This window comes from Annulohypoxylon maeteangense (assembly GCF_022496945.1).
Source record: "Annulohypoxylon maeteangense strain CBS 123835 unplaced genomic scaffold GGS22scaffold_2, whole genome shotgun sequence".
Taxonomy (NCBI): Eukaryota; Fungi; Ascomycota; class Sordariomycetes; order Xylariales; family Hypoxylaceae; genus Annulohypoxylon; species Annulohypoxylon maeteangense.
In genome coordinates, this window is record NW_025953249.1 from 1,159,050 (window position 1) to 1,179,865 (window position 20,816).

Consider the following 20,816-nt stretch of genomic DNA (forward strand, 5'->3'; position numbering starts at 1 on the left):
GGACTTGACAGGGAATACCAAGGTAACTACTAGTACTTAGTTACATGCATTGGTCCATGAGCCGCCGGGTGAGTGGGTCGTTTTCCGGGGCGAAGCGAAGCACGAGCCATCCGGACCGCAATTTTAGAGTTTAAGATTACTTAAGCATCTTATGATCCTTGTAGCTTAGCTGGCTGAATTAATTGAATGGACTTCAAAGCTTCTTCAATTATTATCCACAGATCTTTCTTAACTTTGATATTGCGAACGTGAAGCTCGAAATTCCCTCATTACCCGAAAACATCTTTCAAAATTTAAATGTTACAAACCTGCCCTTTCTCAGGAGGTCAGCATTGTCAGGATTAAGTCTTAATACCAAGTGACCTAACGAGGAACCATTCCACTTGGCGGGAGGTGCTCACGTAGTCACATTATGCAAGATCTTCAACGCCAATCAAAACGCAGCATCTCGCAACGTGGTCTAAACCATTCGACGTCAACAATACAAGAACCTTTCAGCCACCGTGCCCATGCTTTGCATGCTACATTACTCAACTCGGCAGTGACAAACAGAAATGCCAAAAAATACCATCACATTTAAACCATCTCGGTAACCGCTAGCGAATATGCAGTTCTATGGCTCGATATCTCCTTGACATTTGCAATGTCGAGGTTGCGAATGCGAATCTGTCTTTGACCAACACCAGCTTTGCTCGTGGGGGTGGTTCCTCGGTCACGAATACAGTATGGCAAGCTGAATTCATAAAAACCCGCCAACGGCGTTAGGAATGTAGGAACATTACATACAGACGATTTCATAGTGATATTCATCTGCGTTCCTGCAGCTGACACTAACTAACCCAACTATATCCTGCAGGGACTCTGATTCACTATACAGAATACCTATGTTTGACTAGTCTCCCTTTCCCGAGGGAAGAAACTAAGTTTCGGCCGAAACTACGACGGTTTTCATATTCGTAAGTTTTATGATGTATTTTAATGAGCTTCACAGTTTCACGCGTACATCAAGAAATCCAACGCTCCCGATTTTGTCCTTAAATTATTTGGGTCGGTTTCAATGGCACCCCACACGACTCGCTGCGGATACTAGGTCCGTTACTGGTTCGATTCGATGCGCATGTCGAAGATTGAACCTCTGATTCGACGCTGCTGGTCTCTACCAGAAACTCGGGACACGTACATAACAGGCTTACCCTGTATGTCTCTCGATTCTAGGCACTAGCGCGATCTGGCACCGCCAAGCATCAGTTCTAGACCTACACCATGGAGCGATGCGTTTTGACCATTGTATGGGGAAATCGTCGGATAGTTTCCAGTATCGAGTCATTTTGATAGTCTCTGTGTATTGACTATCTACCACGCGGTTATATCCTCTACTTCAGCTTCTCCAAACGTGCTGGATTTAGTTAATTGGCCGACGCTAGCTGCCTCCACGTGGTCCCCTTGTCTAGCCATAATATCAGGGAGCGTTTCGTGCAGGAACTCCAGAATGTATTTATTGACTTGCTCGAATTGCAGCAGGAAAGCGTCATGACCCTCCTGGCTGTCTATCTTCTCAAGCCTAGCATTCTTTATGTGCTCCGCTAGCTCCTGTTGCTCGGCGAATGTGAAGAGCCCGTCGCTTTCAATTCCCAGAACGAGAGTAGGCTGTTCAATGAGAGCGAGCGCCTCCGCGATGCTATTAGCCCGATATCGTGAAACATCGTGCGTGTCTAACTTTCGCGTAATAGCAATGTAGCAGTTGCTGTCAAAACGCTTGACAAATTTCTCCCCTTGGTAGCGAAGATATGACTGAGCTGAGAAGTAGGTTGTCGTGGGCAATGATTCTTCTTTACTAGGGCTGTCCGTCTTCGGACCGGAGAATTGAGGATCATGCGACTGACCATTGGTACCATTGGCTTTACTTGCATCAGTCTCGTTGGAGACAGCTAGCTGACTGTCCGTGTAGCTGTTGTTCCTTGATAGCCGCGTTGTTTTGTGGCCATCATTGTGAATATGGAAATGAGCCTCAGATGGGGTACTAGGGCGTGGCCTTTCTCGGATCGTCTGGCGCCTGGCCGGGTCCGGAATGTTGCGTCCGAAACGGGCCTCAAAGGAGTTTCGGCTACGATAAGTCAAAAGCGCCGACATACGGGCTGCCCCAAGGCCGGTCGTAGGCGGGTCGGAGAAGGAGTAATAACCATCGTCATACTTCGGGTCCGCATATATGCTCTGCCGTTGAGCCTCGCCCCAACTAATCCCCCAAGCGCTATGTCGGCTTGAAGTAGCGATTGGGACAATGCTTCTCACGTAATCCTTACCAAAGTATGCCCATTCAAGTACGAGCATACCTCCCATAGAACCGCCAACGACGGCAGCAATCTGACGTACACCTAAGTCATCTAGGAGCATTTTATGCAAGCTGTCTTACGTCAGAAGCGAATCTGCAGTCGGACTTTGTTGTGGCTTACTTGACATCATCTCTTATAGTGGTAAGAGGAAACTCAGGTCCATATCTCTCGTTGTTCGGATCGCCGTCTTTGGCAGTTATTGGGCTTGCTGTGCCATAAGGGCTACCTAAGCTGTTCATACAGACGATGAAGAACCTCGAGGTATCAAACGCCCGACCAGGACCGCCGAGCAGGGGTCCCCACCAGTCACTAACATCAGCAGAGCCAGTTAGAGCATGGCATATGACCATAGCATTGTCTCCGTTTGGAGACAACTTTCCTCGCGTTGTATATGCCAATGGCACATTTCGCAAGGTAACGCCAGATTCAAGAGTGAAGCTGGGAACGATAGCAATTTTTTGATCCGGGATTAGATTTGCGAACGGATTCTCAGGTTGCTGCTGAGTTCTTTCTTGGAAGTATTCAGCCACTATCCTTTCTCATAATGGATATTAAGGAGTATATGCGATTGGATCGAGAACATAAATTTGGTGTAAAAATTTGAAGAAAAGAGAAAAAAAGAAAAAGGTATAACTGACCATATTTTGACTGTTCTCCAACGCTGCCTTCGGTTGTCATCTTGTCGCGGAGCCAAGAGGCGTAAGTGTGGGATATATGTGAATATAAATGTAACTATTCAGACAAGTTTGTTGAAGATAGATAGATAGATAGATAGATAGAGGTATATATGGAAACTTAGATGGTGTCGTTTGCGAAAACTTCTAAGGCTGTATGTAACCTATCGTAAAACCTATATTCAGAAGAGTGCTGAATAGTGAAGTACTCCCTGAATATGCATGTATGCCTCTTTAAATACCTGCTATTGGACCTGGTTTGAGTTGCACGTCATTTTGTAAAAGTGAAGGTTGTCCAATTATGACTCTCATTCGATATCGGAGATATATGTACGTACCTCCAAATTTTCGCTTACATAAGAACGACCTCAATGGATGGTGAATTTGCCACCCACATTATTTAATGGGTCTGAGACTTTTAAGTACTTAGTACTTGTATTTCGATGGATATGTCTGAGTAAATCAAAGTTCCATCTACATACTTTTTTCCTGCATGCAGCCTTACCCTTTTGCAAGCTTTGAGGCTGCATATCTCTTTCCATCCACCACGCGATAGCTTCTTGACTCCAACGCGAAACACTGTCCTTAGTTAAACGGGCATCATTCCCAACTCACCACTTTTCTCTTCTCTTTGACCTTCACCCATTATTCAAGCCAATAGCTAGCCTGATTATTGAGGAGAAGGTAATTCTTTGTACAACATATACAATCACGCGCACGTTATACCGCACCGCACTTTCTTTGTTCTTCCAACTACTCAGTACCTTCTTTTAATTTCTTCTATCATCAAATCGCGATTTTCTGACTCTCGACTTGTCAACCTGTCGACCTTCACTTTGGAAATACTGCACCGCTATTCCAACGACATTGTCAGAATTTGCAACCAAATACCTTATTCGAGTACTGTACGCTGTACACTGTATTCGGATTCATCTTAAGCATGCTTGAGATCATTTCTCCCATCACCTAATTCATCATCGCTATCATTTTGGTCTTCAGCCTCATCTTCTATGACCCTTCCTTATTGCATAGAATTTGTCGCATATAGCCAAGATGCCTCCGAAGCGAAAGAGAAATGAGAGGCCATCCGACGCCGGAGCGAACCGGCCGGCTCCTCATCGCCCTTCCGACACAAACCTCGGCCAGCACGACCGAGATTTCCAAGATACTTCTTCTCCCCAGAACCGTCGCGCCCCTAGCGGTAGAAACACTAGGAGGAGCAATAATAATAATGATCGCCGGGACTCATCGGGTAGCCAGCTAGGCCTCAACCCCAATCATCGAGCTCCCATCTCCCCGTCGGCTGTACGGCCATCTAGTTCATCCTCGCAGATTGCTGCTCCTGCACCCGTGTCTGCAATCCCTTCTACGCCAACCGCCCCTCAACTCAACCAAACCCAAGCCCAGAATCAAGTCTCCACTCCCTCGAGCTATAAATTTGTTGTCCTGACGGAGTCGCGCCTTGCCGCGTGGCAGCAAAAAGGCCGCCAGGAAGTGGTCGATCATGGTATCAAGTCTCGTAACGACGAAGACGTTGAAGAAATATCGACTATTTCACAAGAGTTTACACGTGCTGTGCTGGAGGGTCGCCTGAACCCCGTTGATGCTGGAAATTGCATGAAGCAAATCCTAGGTCCACCTGTTGAGAATATTGATGGTTCCGCATTCGGTTTTGACTCGCAGGCGCTATTTCTCGACAGCTTCTCTATCTTCCTCGACTCTGATGACAACGCATCCCAGCCGCAGTTGCGAGACTTCGTCTCCGCTACAGAGATCTCCCCAAAGCTTATGCGCGATGTCCTAGATGCATCGGCTCTTAAGCAACTTGGTTTGATCCGCGACACGTTTGTCAAGTTGGGCATTCGCTATGCTACCAACCAGTTATACCGTCAAGCCAACTACAATCTCCTGAGAGAAGAGTCAGAGGGTTATTCGAAACTTGCTGCAGAGCTCTATCGTACTCCAATCTGTGGTGCTCGAGAAGGCCACGATTTTGTCCTCGTGCAAGCGAGTTGGGAGCGAGTCAAGGGGTTGATAGGAACCTTCGACCTCGACGTTGGTAGAGTTCTTGACGTGGTTATCGACGTATTCTCCGCGACGATGCTTAGGACCATCGTATTCTTTTCCCGATTTCTACGAATTAGTTCTTGGTGGCCTCGCACTCAAGTTGAGCATGCCGAGAAAGTCTTCACTGGTGGCTTGCCAAAATGGGCATTGCCTCAATATGAAGACGTCCCTAATGCGGAACTCCAAGCTCAACTTGCTGAAGAGTGCTATCAACGCGACCTCGAATTCTGGGATAGAGCTCGAGAATTACACTTGGATGCCTTTTTTGAGCTTGGTGGAAGACGGGTAGAAGATACCAACCGTCCCGACTCTACAGAAACTACGTCCAGCCTCAAAGCGAGCGACTCTAGCCTCGATTGGATTCAAACTACAAAGACACTTCCTCCTTGTGGCAATAAGATCGCCGCACAGCTGCTAGGCTTCAAGTTTCGATTCTACGCATCTGACGCTCGAAACAAAGAAGAGACGATTCCAGCAAATCTCTATTATCTTGCAGCCTTCTTAATCAAGATAGGTTTCATATCTCTTGCTGATCTCTACCCTCACCTTTGGCCGGATGATAGCCAGATGGAGCCTTTGAGAGAGCGACGAATGCAGGAGCTTGATGAAAAAGAGCGCGCCAAAAGACAAGGCAACGAACCAAACGCCCTCCTTGCAGCTGGTGCTCTGACCGATGATACTTTACCGTTCCCTTCGAAACCACGAGAACCCGCCACTGCGAACGCTGATGGCAACCAGCAAGAAGCGAAGTCCGGTGAAGAAGACGATGGATCACCCCTTCCGGAACCAAAAGAAGCCCATAAGGCTGATCTTGTGTCTCACTTATTAGTTGTGGGCGCGCTTCCCGAAGCTCTATTCATCTTAGGACGCTTCCCGTGGCTTCCTGAGGCATACCCCGACGAGATATTTCCCGCTGTCAATCGTATCCTACTACACAGCATTAGCAAAGTCTTTAACGATATCCGACCTACCGAACTACGACCTATAACCAACAATCCAATCAAGCTAGAGGTAGCACAAGATCAATCCGGCATGACGAAGGGCAACCTGAAACTTACCGAAGGCGCTCCAATTAAGATTCTGAAGTGGCCTCACGCCGATGGGAATCATAAAGGTACTCTCTATCGATTCTATCTCGATGAATGGGCAGACAATGTTCCCATCTGCCAAACAGTCGAGGACGTCTTCACTCTCTGTAGCACTTTCTTGAACATATCCGGAGTCAATATCGGAAGGGAGCCTTCCCTGGTCAAGAAGTTAGCTTCTATTGGTGCGAAAAGCTTCTCACAGGACCAGTCACCAGAGAATGTCGCTCGTTGGCAAGATCTTCTTCGACGGACTCTTGTTCCATCCCTGTGCCTTAGCGACTCCAACGTTGATGCGGTGGACGCCGTTTGGGATCTTCTCAAACACTACCCAACACAAGTGCGCTACAACATTTATTCGGAGTGCTATGAAGGGCAAATATCTCGACTCCCCGCCATGGCGAGGGTATTCAAGAACGCTAGGTTGGATACACTCGCGACACTAAAGCGTCTATCCCTACAGAACATTTCTAGTTCTGCGAAGAAACTCGCAAAGGTAGCCTTGTCCTCACCAGGTATCGTATGTAAGGTCGCCCTTGACCAAATCGAGGCGTATACCAACCTCATCGAGGCTTTCGTGGAGTGCACCAAGTATTTCACGGAAATGGGTCACGACGTTCTCGTTTGGTCTCTCCTTAGTTCATTGGGCGGCAAGCAGAGAAGCAGGACTCAAGAAACCTCAGTGCTGTTAACAAGTCGCTGGCTGCAGGCTCTTTCTAAATTCTCGGGGAGAGTCTTCCGACGATACAGTAATATGGATGCTACCCCGATCATTTCTTACGTGAACGACCAAGTCGCCCACGGAAACTCAACAGACCTAATTATTTTACGCGAGTTCATTACCTCAATGGGCGGAATTGTCTCGGATGTTGATTTTACGGAAGCGCAATTATTTGCACTAAGTGGTGGCGAACTTTTACGTCGTCAAACACTCATCAGCCTGGGGGATAAACGCTACGAGTCCGCCAAAAGCGCCACCCGTCTTATGAAGGCATTGTGGCAGACGGATCTCGCTTGCCGTCTTTTGACGAATATGGCCCAGTACCGTCAGTCCGCCATCTATCGTCTTCCAGAGAACGAAACACATATCAAGTACCTAGCAAACGTGATCGATGACTCTCAGCAAGCACTCGTCCAGTTTGTAGAGCTGCTACGAACCAACCTACCACCCGACCAGTTTGATGCACTCATACCAAGTATCCCACGGTTAATGACAGACTTCGGCCTTGATGCTAACCTAGCCTTCATGATTGGTCGCGCCAGCCTCCAGTATTTCATGATGGGTCCGGGAGAAAAGCTCGTGATAACCAATTCCGAATCACCGAAGGATGTAGAGGGCGACATGGTCATTGACACAAAAGAGAATGATGGCGTACCACCATCTTCGGTTACACAAGATACTGAAGATCAAATGATAGTGGATATGCCCGATACGGAGGGAGCAAGCCCTCCGCAACAACCAGTAACAGTAAACGGTCAAAAACCTGACCGTTTCTTGGATGTTCTCGCACCTATTGTCCAAACGGTACGCACATTGTTGCCTTGGGATGTATGGGATAAAATCAGCCCCGAATTCTTCGTTCTTTTCTGGTCCCTCCAAACGGGAGATCTTGTCGTTCCGATGACTAGCTACGATGCGGAAACCGCGCGCGTGGAAAAACAATATGCCGAATTGAAACGCGATCGAAGCGATATAAGCATAAATAACAGAAAGAAGTCGCTCAACACTCTTATCCAAACCACCAAGGATCTCGCTGCCGAAGCCAGTGCTTGTCGTGAGCGAGTTAGCAAGACTAAGCTATTACTCATCAAGCAGAGCACACGATGGTTCAGCTCATCAGCGAAAGGAGACTCGATTGCTGATACATTCATTGAGGAATGCATCATTCCTCGAATCCTCCTCTCGCCCGGCGACGCAGACTTTTGTCACCGCATGATCAAGTTTATGCATTCTAACCGAGTAGCAAACTTCAGGCTACTTGATTTGTACGACCGGTTCTTTGGCGTAAACAGGTTACGCTTGATGATATTCGGTTGCACTGTCCGGGAAGCAGAATTCCTCGGACGCTTCATCAAACTCACATTGGGAGACCTTGCAAGATGGCATAAAGACAAAGAAGTTTACGCCAAGGAAGCTATTCAAAACGGGAAACTCGGGTTTGCAACGGCCTTCGACGACAATGGTAAGCCAACGTCGTTCATGGAGCACGATCAATTCCGTGATCTGCTCTGGACCTGGCATCGGAATCTATCCGCAGCACTACGAGCATGCCTTACTGGGATGGAGTGGATGCATATCAGGAATGCTATTACTGTTTTGAAGGGGGGCCTTGAGCACTTCCCTGCCGTCGACTTTATGGGTCGGCAATTCTTGCAAACACTCGGAAAGATTGCAGAGCGCGAAGCCGCTTCGAAGAACGAGGGCGAAGATAGTCAAAGTCACAGGGTAGATCTCTCGGTCACAGCAAATACCGCAACTTCTGCCCTCAAGAGATACTCTCATAAATGGGTCATGGTTCAAGCATTCCGATCGAATACTGTAAGTCACAAATGTAATACCAGAATTTGTCATACGCCTACTAACTTTTACGGCAGAGCGGCGATTCTACCGAGGACAAGAAATTGCTAGAGTCTACAAAGATCGTACAAGCATCATCAAGTCTACGAGCAAGTGCGGCAGAATTTAAACCTACACCGGCAGGGTTAGTTCAAGCCTCTAAGAGTACTTAGATATATGTCTTACAAATTTACAGCGTGACCACCCAAACGAAAACAAATGCCGAGGAAGAAGATGGCGAAGTCAAAGATGTAAAAGTGTCGAGTGGTGTCGAGTCTATTAAGGAGGATATGGGGAATCCACGATCAACACCCTCGAATATAGATACCGCTCAAAAGCTACCGACCGCTCCCCAAAAGCCAGACTCTAAGCCAATCCCCAGTCGATCGTCAACTCCAAGATCGGTACCAACAGCTCCAGCCCCAGCATCTGGCCCCAGGGCCGAGCCATCTCGACCTTCCACTTTAGCTCCCGCGCCCGGGCTGCCTAGCCGACCAGAAGTTCCATTCCCCGCGCACTTCACGCATGATAAATTCGGACAGATTACAACATCGGCACATCCTCGTGATCATAGAGAACCTAGGGATACAAGGGATTCTAGAGAGCCTCGAGGTCCCAGAGACACAAGAGATGTTCGTGATCCTAGAGACCCCAGAGATCAGCGATCCTTTTCGCGTCCGGATGATTCGCGTCCAGTTCGAGGGCGGGATCCACAGGGGGTAGATCGCCGAGCCCCCGAAACCATACCAAGAGAACCTCAAAGGTCTGAGAGAGATCGACCACCGCACCGATCAGACTCTGCTCGGCGGAATGAAACGAATCCCCCTGACCGTGAAAGTCGCGGTCCACGAGACCGACCAGCACCCCCTAGCGGTGTTAATCGAGGCCCTGACCCGACCCGACCGCAACGCGACAGCTCCGTTCCTGCAAAGCCCATGTTACCTCCTCCACAACCGGAGCCACAGGGGCCAACGGTGAACCCAGACCGTGCGCGACTCATAAATGCGGATCGCCCAGATGAGCGTTCGAATGTAAATCCTGCTCGTGCTGCCCTAATCGGCGATGTGAGGCCCCCTAGTCGCCAACTAAGAGATGAAAGTCGAGATCGCAATGGTTCTCGACCACTCTCTCCTCGACGAAGTGATCGCCCCGATTCCCGGCCTGGCGATTTGTCTCGCGAGGACCGACCTGGCCGACCTCATCGTGTAGATCATCAACCCCGAGATCATTGGAATGAACCATTGCCGTCAACTGGACCCAAAGGTGGTAGGTTTAATGATCATGATGGCGATCGAGGTATGCCTGATAGGTCGCGCGAGCCTATGGCATTTCAGGGACCGCCTCTTGCCGCTCGAGGCGAACCTGAACATGGAAGACTTAACAATCAAGATCCGGAATATGGTCGTCTGAGCTCGATTCCTTCAATTGGGGACACAGCTACCCCTCCCGAGGGACCACGCGGCCGTGGCCGTACCTCCACTCATACCCCTACAAATCCCCCGCCAGGACAACCAAATCCCAGATTCCCAAACAGTGCACCTCATCGAGCTCCGTCACCAGACAGGCATCACCCTCCCACCGGCCCTGCATCGTCTAGGCCACGTCGGGGCCAGCCAGGAGGACAATACAGCCACGGAAATGGCCCAGCCGCTTCTCCGAATACTACCAGTTCGCCGGGAATCCACCCAGAGAGGCTACGACAATTGAACCCTGGCACTTCTAGCGTCCCAGCCTCGTCTTCTCAGTCCTCGTATGCATCTCCTGCGCCTGGCCCGGTCCCCGTACATCCTGATCGAATGGGTCAGATTGCGCCAATCCCCTCCGGTCCTCATCAGGGCAGTCGTTCCGCTTTACCGCCGTTACAGACTTCCGATCGACCACCTCTTCCCGGAACCTCGGGTCATCGCCAACCATCTGGAAGCCATCCGATGGGACCAGGATCGGAAGCTGGGAGTATTATGTCTGCGCCCACAGGACCTTCGTCGTCTAACGAACGTGCTAGGACTGGGGGTGGAAGAAGACAAATCTCCGGTATCAACAATATTCTTTCGGGGGGGAGTCCTACTATGCGTACAAGAGGCTCTCGAACCAATCTAGCCGGATCTGACGCCCAAGTTCTGACAGGCGCATCCCCTCTTACGACGCCAGTCCACGAACGCCCAGATCCCAACATCCTGAACGAGCGAAGTACGAACGGAAGCGAACGTCCTGGACGAAATGACCACGAACGAGGACGAAGAGACCATAGTAACGCCGAGCGATCTTTACGTTCCTCACGACGAAGCAGTCGAGACCACACTCCAGAAAGGGACCAGAGGCCAAAAGACCATCGTGATTACCGAGATCGAAAGTCTAATACTGGGCCTCCTAATCATGGAAGGGAGGGCGAGATGGAGCCTCCACGCCGGCCGGGTCGGGATCCCGCTGCTATGGGTCGAGAACTTTTGCCCAGCAGCGGTAGGGGTGAGTTGATGGGTAACGGACGTGACGGGCAGCGAGAATCACGTCACCGGGGAGATGGCGGTGGTAGACATGAGGATTATGGACGTGGCAGAGGTGGAGGTGGAACAGGCGGTGGACCACGTGGGGGCGATGATCGACGGGAATCGAGAGGTGATGACCGAGGTCGTAAGCGTCGAAGCGATGAATACGGAGGACCTGGCGAGAAAAGGCAAAGACGTTAGTACCGGGGCTAAAGGCCATATTTTGCCACGCTATGTGAGGATACACCGATAACAAGTTGCTTCTTTTCGACGATGTATTATGGAACAGTCTCGGGATAACGACGATCAAATAATCACGCACAATGGCAGGGGCAACAGGCAGGCATTGATTACATTTTATAACATCTTTTTACATCGGTGCCAAGACGAAGGGTGCGGGAGCTCTACCTGCTCTAAAAGCAGCCGCAGTAACATTAATTTCTCCTTAATTTTTTATGCGAGGGAAACAGGCATCTATCTTCGCGACGGGGATCAGGCAAGATCGGTCAAGATCTAATGACGGAACCCAAAAAACACCCATCTTTAATTCTGAGAGTTATTCCCTTTTTCCTAAATTTTTTCGCATCGCTTTCGGCGTTAAAAGATATGCCTATCGGAGACCATACCTGATGTACAACACAATAACAAACTTCGTCTACGCGTCATGATACCCATTTTTCAAGCAACCTTTGTACAACTGTGAGATTTCGGCGTCCAGGCAAAAATTAGTACCATACCCCTGCGCATACATAAAATTGGCGTTCGAGGCATTCTCAAGAATAAAAGGGAAACTGGGGAAGGAATAGGCAACTGTAGGAATAGTAGTGTAAGCAAGAGCATAAGAGCTGGACAAGAACACGAGGAATGAATGGACAGAATCGCTAGGAATTACATTCTACCTATAAAGGGAGACGAGTCAGGACTCCTAGGTCAAGGAATCTCACGTAGCATAGTAGATCGGGTCTGTGTAACGGGTTGGCATATACCAAACCTACATCGTTTAGATGTCCCCCCCCAGAAAGAATGGCCTGGGATTCATTAATGAATTATTGTAGAAATTGTAGCCATGTTCAATTGTTTGTTCTGGTCTACCTATTTAGGTACGTCCGACCATCCCAATCTATCAAGAATTGTCTAACTAGCTAGAATAGGAAAATATAGACCGATGGTCTCTTTCTCGCCAAAGACGATGCTGTAGGCAACACCGGCATACTCCTTGACGACCTCGCAGAGCTCAGGCGCGAGTTTATCGTACGCAGTGAGCATTGACGAGAACGCGTAAATAACCCCTTCGTTTACCTGCCCCCAGCGTTTTATCTGTAGCTTCGCCTTCTTCTCCTTCTCACCCTTCTCCCTCGGCATGCTCGCCTCAACAACATACCCAAGCTCCTCCAACCCCTTAATATGCATCTCCAACCCCTTGATATACATCTCCAATTGCTCCTCTAATCGCTCCTGCAACTCCCCCACCAGCACCAGCTGTATCCCCAGCTCGGAAAACGCTTCCCACAACTCGAGTCGCAGCACTGGCTCCATCTCTAATAGCACTGACGCCATCTTTGGTCGCGGCGCATACATGGACCCCAAAACCCCGGCGGTCTCCAACGGGCGCGCTACCCCCGCCACCGTGTCAATCTCTCTCACTAGCAAGTGGAGCTCATTGCATACCACCTGCCGCCGCCACTCCATGTACCACCAGGTAACCTTTTTTTCTCGGCACAGCGCGCAGGCGCACATGAAGCCCCATCTTTGCAGCGCTTTGCACGTCTGGTCGTATGTCTCATGGGCGCGCGCGTGGCGGTAGTCGTGGAAGATCTCGGTGTTGGCGACGAGGTCCGTGCTGGACCGTATGAGTATCATGTCACCTATGAAGGACCGGTGGCTGTTTTCGTTGCAGGCGTGGTTTATACGCGCTGCGAGAGGCCAGATTCCGCAGTTTTTGTAGAATACCGGGGGTTTCTTTGGTCGGGAGTTGGGTTCTGGTGGGGCTAGGTCCTTCAAGGTGCTGCGGCCGGCGCCAATGGAGTTTTGTTGGACTATTTTGGTGATGAGGAAACTGAGTTGGGAGCGTTAGCTTTGGTAAGGGTTTGGTGGAGGAGGGGGACTTACCTGTCGACTACCGGGGCTCCGTCAACTTCGGATGTGGCCACCTTAGGATAGTCGCCGTGGTGCAGTTCGGTGACTACTTTTCCCTCGGCGTGGTTGTGGTATATCTTCTGGACGACCTGCGCGATGAGGTTGGCTTGCCCGCCGAGGGTCATTGTGTTGGAGTTTAGGTCCATCAGGAATGTCATATTCGCCTTACCGATAGGGCAGTCATTTTCGGCGTAAGTATACGCAAAAGCCTTCTCGCACAGCAAGAGCTCTCCCGCTTTGACTGGCTTCGTGGTGAAGAGGCCCTTGCCTTGGCCAGGGGAATCGCGGACTTCCACTGGTCCGACGTATGTTGCACAATCTATTAAAGGCGGAGTGCACTCGGACTGCTTGTGCATGTCAATGAAGTCATATACGCCTGTTTCCTCCTCCTGGATTCGCTGCTTGACGCGCTTGATCTCGGCCCACGCGTCCGAGTTCTTGGGGTTGATACGCACGACGGCTGAAAGCTTCTCAAGACATGGGTTGAACTTCCGCAGCGAGTAGAGGGCTTTGGCCTCTCGGAAAAGAGCTTTTTCGTTTGGCAAGTCCTTGTTTGCGTGGCCCTTCAGTGCGTCGTCGAGAGCTTTTCCCGGCCGCTCAAGGCGGAGGTTCGCGAGGGAACGGTTGAGGTGGGCTAGCCGCTCCTCTTCGGGGGTTTTGGCAGCGCGGATAGCGTCTGTGTAACTGTGAAACCGGTCAGTATATATCGAAATCTCCTAGCTTCCCTGTCAATGCTTACAGTTGCTCTGCTTCCGCCCATTTCCGGCTTTGAACTGCCGCGTTCCCTTCTAATCGTATGTCCTTGGAACTTTTGTCGGGGGCCTGAACTCGCTTTCTCCACTTCGGGGGAATTCGGGGGTCGGCATCCCGAAGCCAGATAATGTCGCTGGCATGGTCAACTTGGATCATATAGTCGTTGCAGATATTGCTTCTGAAAACTGGTTCCTTTATGATGCAAACATCACCTTGACGCAGGATTTTGTCCGCGCCGACCACTTCCTCCTCAGGCTGGTTGTAGAGCTGCATTAGAAGCGCAGTGCCTTCTTCATCTTCAACGACGGCCACGACGTAGACTTCCCGAGTAGCAGGTGTCAAGACGCGAATCAAGGTTTGTTTTCCCCTGTGGTGAGTCTCAAGTGTCATTTTTGATATCATCAGGGGTTCTAGCTCCTGGACTGGGCGAACGCAAGGCGGGTAGGAGATTGGCACTCTCGCCGCAAAAACCTTTTGTGAATTCGTACCTAGCGGGCTCTTATATTCGTAGTCTCTCGACGTTATGAAGTTCTGGGCGAGTATCTTAGGAGGAGGGTGATCTTGGACCTTTTCGCCCCTCCGACTGTAGGCTTGCTGCGCCTCCTGTTTGATCCAATCAAATAACCCCTTGTACTTTATATGTTCAGAAAAATCTCCTATATCCATCGTGGTCGTAGTTCCCCTGTTATCGACAGAACTTTTTAAAATATTTAGGTAGGGTTGAGTCTAGCAAGATGGTTGGGATTTCCTAAAACTTTTCAAGTGGTAGGAGGGATGATGATGATGATATCTATACTATCTCAGGCCCTAGGCAATTATTTTCATGGGAGTGGTAAGTATACTCGTATATGCTCCATCGTCGGGTCGTTGCCTTGCTTTAGATCCTGCAAACGAAATTCACCGTTTGTTCAATGTCTTTTTTGGTGGCTCCAATCAATGAAACATGTCCCCCAAGTACCTAGGTATAATCGGCTCCCAGTGTAGTTTGCTCTCTATGTTGCCGGCCAAGTTAATTAGGCCATGCAGGTATCCCGAAACTCGTACTCTCTCATCTCGGGCTACATCGACGTCACTCCGAGCCAATCATGGGATTTCGTCGTCAAACTATCTGTCATTTCTCAGCATCCGTCCTCAAGCCTGTAAACTTTCTGTGGCTAGACTCAAGAAGTATATGCGTACTCAGTACCTAGATCCATGCATCCCCCAATATACATGTATGTACCCGTAACGCTCTTTACCTGATTGAGTCACTGGTGGCAAATTCAACTAATACCTAGGGTCAAAATGATATTCTACCTAGGTGCTTACCTTCATAATACTAATTCATAATGTGTAATTGCATGTGTGTTTCATTGGCTATAGTGTTTTATAGAATCATGGTAGTTTAGAAGTTCAGAGGGGCTTTGGCTTAGGTGCCTACTAGGTACTAATGGTACAAACTATACTTCCAGATAACAAATCACCACTCAAATCCCATGAAACACTTTCTTTGTCTTATTATCTAATTTTTCAAGCCTGTCAAGTCCCTTTAATTTTGGGTAAGGATGATGTTGAATGAAGCCTTGACACCTTCTTTCCAACCTCCAGGCTAACACCACCTCATTGAGTCATTGACAAACTGAGACAACCAACCCAACCAGATTTCCAAGAACCCAAGAATCAGCCCAGAACGCCCCTCAACCCCCCCCCCCCTAGTTCTTTACCTTGTACACCAAGTACTCAGCTGCCAGTCCTTTCTCATCGATATGCCAGCGCCCTTGACCGACCAGCATATTAGTCTCCATCCACTTCAACCTCTGATCCGTCGTCTCCACATCAATGTTTGTGAACCAAGTCGTATCTCCGAAATTCGTGGCCTTGGCATCAGGTGACTTAGCCAGCAGCTTTTTCGTGCCTTCATCCATAACCAGAGCTCCGGTATAGTGAATGTACATTTCCCCTTGGTCTGTCTTGGCCCGAGCTCTTGCGTTGACGTGGAGGACATTGGCGACGTAGTCTATAAGGGGCCAATCACCGCCGGGCGGGATGATTTGGGCTTCTATCTCAGGATCGGTGAATTTGAGGAAGCCTTCGGTCACGTTGGCCATTAGTCGAGTTGGTCCGGATAGTTTGGGGCCAACGTCTGCCATGTCGGGGTGGAGATATTCTCGCATGGTGAATACATATTCGAGAGTTGGTGCCATGACTGTATTTTGCTAAGGGGTCTTTTGATAGCCGATTTCGCAAGAGATGAATTATTATGAGTTAGGGTAAAGCATAGATGGAGTATGTCCCATTATTATATTATACCAGCTCTGCTTGAGTTTGAATGACAATCGCTGGAATTATAGCTAAACCACATATACTAGGTACCTATGCAGTGTCAGTTATGACTCTTCATAGGAAATATCCCAATCGGATGGCACGGAAATGATGACCGCCATCCAATAGGAGTTAACCAAATGACTTCAGCTTTCGAAAATGGCAATTCTAGTGCCTAGAATGGTGAAGCCGAGAGGATCACGCTGTGTGCTGACGGCGTAGTGGTGGATACTTCGCTCAACTAGATTATTAATCAACCCAGATTTATAATACGGCTTCCATTAAATGTGACTACACCGCATTCTCTGGTAATAGGGCTATGGGAGTATAGAATATATCTACACCCATATTATTGGCAGTTTGCAAGTCCCCGAGTGCAGGTGGTTGTCTCGACAAATGGGTAACTCGCTAACTGGCTTTCCCCCCACGTCCTCGAAAGGTATCAATCGTCAATCCAAAGCAACAATTAAAATAACGAAGAATCATAGAGAATCATGGGCGACAAGACTAGAAATAAGCAAAAGAGCAAGAGAGAGGAAAAGTCCTAGATTTCCCTCGGGCATGTGGGAGTAGATATTCCGAGTCTCTGCGGGGTAGTTGAAAAAGAAAAAGGGGCTTTCGGCCCCACTGTAACTCCGAAGATAGGGGCTTAGCCCGGCAGCCCGGATATGCGGCAAGGACGCCCCAAACTTGAGCATACGAAGGTTTACAAGCTGAAAGTACCCCCTTGCATTTAAACTTTCTTAACGCGCGCGTATAGCGTATCTGCACAAAAAACATAAGCATAACATAGCCTCATTGCGTAAAAAGGCTATTACGACAAGTCCTACGATAGAATTGTATCCGAGTCCGAAGTATTGACTGAATGTATACCTATGCTGCGAACTTTGCCCTCACAGCCTCGCAGCTCCCTAGCTGCCTAAGTCACACAGCAATCTCGTATAGGTACTAGGTAGGTATCTACCTATAGTCACAGGTGATCAATAAAGTCAGATAGGGCAGAATATTGCGTATCATTTCATTATACAACAAACACAAAGGTATCTATCTATATGCCTCGCAGCTGCCATCCAGAACAGCTACTTTCCTATCATAAGCCAAATGGCGCCCAAAATGCAATGATTCACCCAATCAATAAAACAAAGGCGAATCATATCATCAAGTCCCGCCTGGTATTCGTAGCGGACCAGCTAGAACGCCATGCCTCAGTAGACTCCTTTCAAATGATCCTAGAACGCCAAATTTCAAGGCTGACCCTACCACCCAAATATGCACCGTACCAAGATAGTAAATAAAGAACGAGATCTTCTTATCTTTGCCATTAGTGAAAGGCCGCATTACATTGCGTTACCACGCATATTACGGTCTCCCCATAGCGCATTGCCAACATGAACTTGTGTTGAAGTTCTCTTGCCGGGCCTGGGTGCATTTTGAGGCTCGCTCCAACCCGCCGTGCTCCCGCCTTGATAGCTGTAGGCTTCGTTGGGGTCATACTCGTACCGCGCACGTCCGGCGGCCCCAAGATCCCCCCGATCGTCGTCATATGGCGCATAGGTTTCTCGCGGACTAGGATCGTATAACTGAGGTTGTCTTGGGTCCGTGTACGGATTGGGTTGCTGCCTTGGTGGGCTTGCAGGGTTCGGTTGCGCATTCGTAATCAACCCGGCACTCTCCTCGGGGACAGGATCGCCGGGCGCCTGCGGAAGACCAAATGCACTTCTGCGGAATTCGTTGGCGATCGGTAGGTGCTCCGTACCTTTGTTGCCGGGGCCGGCTGCGTATGGTTTCATAGGGTAGCTGGTATCGATATCTTCGGACTTGGTCTGGTAGCTAGGATCTTGTTTACGGCTCTTAACCCCTACAAATAACCATCGCATACCACGACCAAAGGCCTTGATAACATCCCATAAATTGAGAGCATGACCAAAGGCTTTCAACCCCATAAAACCGCCCATCTTACGACCATGCTCGTTCTCGCGAGGCGGTATCCCCATCGATGGATCGGGAACGGGGTAGAAGCTCGTCTTAGCATTTTCGACGTACGGTGCGTAAGGAAATGCCCAGAGATGCAGAACCGAGAAAAGTGCCATCTCAACGCAAAGCATCAAACTAGGTATGCCAACTTTCAAATCCGGATAGGCGAGGACCGCATTCGCGCTCACGATGTGAAGGGTGGACGTTCCGAGGGATATAGCAATGGTTTGCCAGAAGGATAGGAAGATGACTAGTTTGATAGCCAAGACCTTGAGGAACGGTTTATGCTCGGCCAGTGGTTCCTTTAACTGGATGTAGAACTGGATGACGCAGTACATAGCAATAGTGACTGCTATACATTCGATCGCAATGACCTATAACAATGTAAGAATTTTCTCTTAGTTCATGAGGCGAGAAACATACCCAGATGTGCGCGAAGACCGGGCTGTTGGAGCTCTCGCAGTACTTTTCAAAATACTGTGTCACGACTGCAGTAATAGTCATAGCAACTCTGATAAAACAATAGTGGTAGATACCAATCCAAATAATATTGAACCACGTCAAGCCGCTTTGAGGAGTTCTCCAAGGTCCCCTCTCCCCGCCACAAGCTTTGGCAAACCAGTTCACTGGCCATACCCACGCTTTTATCGGGCGCATGTGTCGAAAAAAATCCTTCTGCTCGTGCAAATCCGGTGCTACGTAATGGCATAGTAGGGCGAAGAAAGAAGCGATAGCAAAAGCCTCGTAGCAATCGCTGAGAACCTGGAAGTAAACGGCATGCCAGTAATACCATATACATAGGAAAGACGAGGTGGCATATACGGGGACCATGAACAAGATGCGAATGATACTAGCATCAATTAGTATGAATATCCGTCGAATATGGTAGCGAATGGACTTACTGTCTCTGTTCGAGAGGTTTCGTGTAGTTTATAGCATGTCGCCACATCAAATAGAAGCTCATAATATATGCGATTATAGTACTCGCGCCAGCTATGATGAGGGCGAGCTGATGGAAAGTTAAGGGTCCCACGATCTTCTCCTCCGACCCGACTATTTCAAGACATGTCAGCACGGTATCTTGGCGCCAGGATTCCGGCGCTCTGGGCATGCGGGAAAAGAAAACGGTGGAAAAGCTTGTTTGAATACGTACTCTTCATTTCCTCCAACGTTGAATTACATGTTAAATTCATCGCGCCGACTCCGACTCGATCATTCGTAGAGAGAAGTGGAATATAGAGCAAGATTCGGCGACCGATTTATTGTTCGTCGTTTGATCTTTAAACTACCCTGTCCTCCCACCAGTAACAAATTTGCTACGTATTCTTTTCGATGATAGTACTGAATGAATAGTTATATCGTGCGCGGATTCGTGGTTTGCGTGGCCTGTGATTGTCATGAGCGGGATTCAGCGGGCGTTTGAGGCAGTGCGAGCGGTTGCGACGGGAGCGGAAACAGGAGTAAGTCGGGACTTTTGAAGGTTTAGTCGAATCGAAACTCCTGAGCAACGTTTTTCGGTGTTCCGTTATCGAACTAACGTGGCCGACCGGCGGGTGAGATTGTTCTGACAGGCTGTAGAAGTTATGGAAGTTAGTGCTGATGAAAAGATAAGGTGGAATAATGTAAAGTGTTCGATGCGTTGTAGAATTGGGCAGAGACAAAGGAAAGACGATGCTCAGCCCCGTTAGAGGTTAGAAGTCGCACAGGGTCCATCCAGCCAATTCGCGAAGGTTTTGAAATTACAGGCCGAAAAGCCAAGAAAATCTACTGCCAACGGGTACGTACACCCTTACATCCCTACACCCTCCAAGAAGAAACGGAGGAAACGGCTTGGCAAGGGGTATGGATACGTACATGCGTACATGTACTATGTATTGTGCTGATGCACTGACGCACATCGCACATGCTTGCATAGTAGGATCGGCCGGCTGTTGGATGTTAGTTGCTGCTGGTCGCTACTGGTCCAAGTCGAAAAGCGGGAACAGAAGAACCCTGTCAATTCTGACGGGTAACCACCGCGCTAACTTTAATTGAATCGGATTCAGACAGCCTCTCTACTTCTCCCTGCAGTGCCTTGCTCTCACACCTAAGCCACCTAGGTCAGCCACTACCTATTACGCATTAGATCTTGCTATGTATTCCAGGATATCACATCCTACGGCATGAAAATCAATGAGGATTGGTTCTAAAAAAGAGAAGGAACTATTGATGACGCTTCAAGACGAACTTTGAGTTATTCATACCCATCAATATGTGCACTGTAATAATTGACAACTACCACTTCTTAGCTTCGCGACCTATATCGCAAGATAGTAGAATGTTTCGGTTTATATATTACATGTATCGCTAACATAGAGCTACAAAACGCCATATCCATAACCGTACTAACTCGACTTTAGGTCGTGTAAGAGATTTGCGGCATACGTAACTGACGCCAGTTAGTTACCAATTGCCTA

General features: G+C 48.9%; 5 protein-coding genes across 5 annotated transcripts; 1 reads left to right on the forward strand and 4 right to left on the reverse strand.

The window, feature by feature from the left end:
* Positions 1-1,081: 1,081 nt before the first annotated feature.
* GGS22DRAFT_64478 (homoserine O-acetyltransferase) lies at positions 1,082-3,282 on the reverse strand. The gene is made up of 3 exons (XM_047967653.1): positions 2,969-3,282; positions 2,451-2,841; positions 1,082-2,401 (listed from the first exon to the last, which is right to left on the reverse strand). The coding sequence occupies exons 1-3, from the start codon at positions 3,006-3,008 to the stop codon at positions 1,354-1,356; spliced, it is 1,479 nt and encodes a 492-aa protein (XP_047822731.1). The 5' UTR covers positions 3,009-3,282; the 3' UTR covers positions 1,082-1,353.
* Positions 3,283-3,918: 636 nt separating this feature from the next.
* On the forward strand, positions 3,919-11,524 carry GGS22DRAFT_64483 (uncharacterized protein). The gene is made up of 3 exons (XM_047967654.1): positions 3,919-8,695; positions 8,752-8,858; positions 8,910-11,524. Exons 1-3 carry the CDS (start codon positions 4,058-4,060, stop codon positions 11,395-11,397), a joined length of 7,233 nt encoding a protein of 2,410 aa, XP_047822732.1. The 5' UTR covers positions 3,919-4,057; the 3' UTR covers positions 11,398-11,524.
* An 806-nt stretch (positions 11,525-12,330) lies between these two features.
* GGS22DRAFT_184475 (uncharacterized protein) lies at positions 12,331-14,751 on the reverse strand (the record flags this gene model as incomplete). Its single annotated transcript, XM_047964193.1, has 3 exons — positions 12,331-13,252; positions 13,306-14,016; positions 14,072-14,751. 3 exons carry the CDS (start codon positions 14,749-14,751, stop codon positions 12,331-12,333), a joined length of 2,313 nt encoding a protein of 770 aa, XP_047822733.1.
* Positions 14,752-15,468: 717 nt separating this feature from the next.
* GGS22DRAFT_152655 (uncharacterized protein) lies at positions 15,469-16,941 on the reverse strand. The gene has a single exon (XM_047959719.1). The coding sequence runs from the start codon at positions 16,266-16,268 to the stop codon at positions 15,777-15,779; it is 492 nt and encodes a 163-aa protein (XP_047822734.1). The 5' UTR covers positions 16,269-16,941; the 3' UTR covers positions 15,469-15,776.
* A 442-nt stretch (positions 16,942-17,383) lies between these two features.
* GGS22DRAFT_152656 (DUF300-domain-containing protein) lies at positions 17,384-20,051 on the reverse strand. Its single transcript, XM_047959720.1, has 4 exons — positions 19,514-20,051; positions 19,263-19,413; positions 18,784-19,210; positions 17,384-18,734 (listed from the first exon to the last, which is right to left on the reverse strand). Exons 1-4 carry the CDS (start codon positions 19,551-19,553, stop codon positions 17,724-17,726), a joined length of 1,629 nt encoding a protein of 542 aa, XP_047822735.1. The 5' UTR covers positions 19,554-20,051; the 3' UTR covers positions 17,384-17,723.
* Between the last annotated feature and the right edge of the window lie 765 nt (positions 20,052-20,816).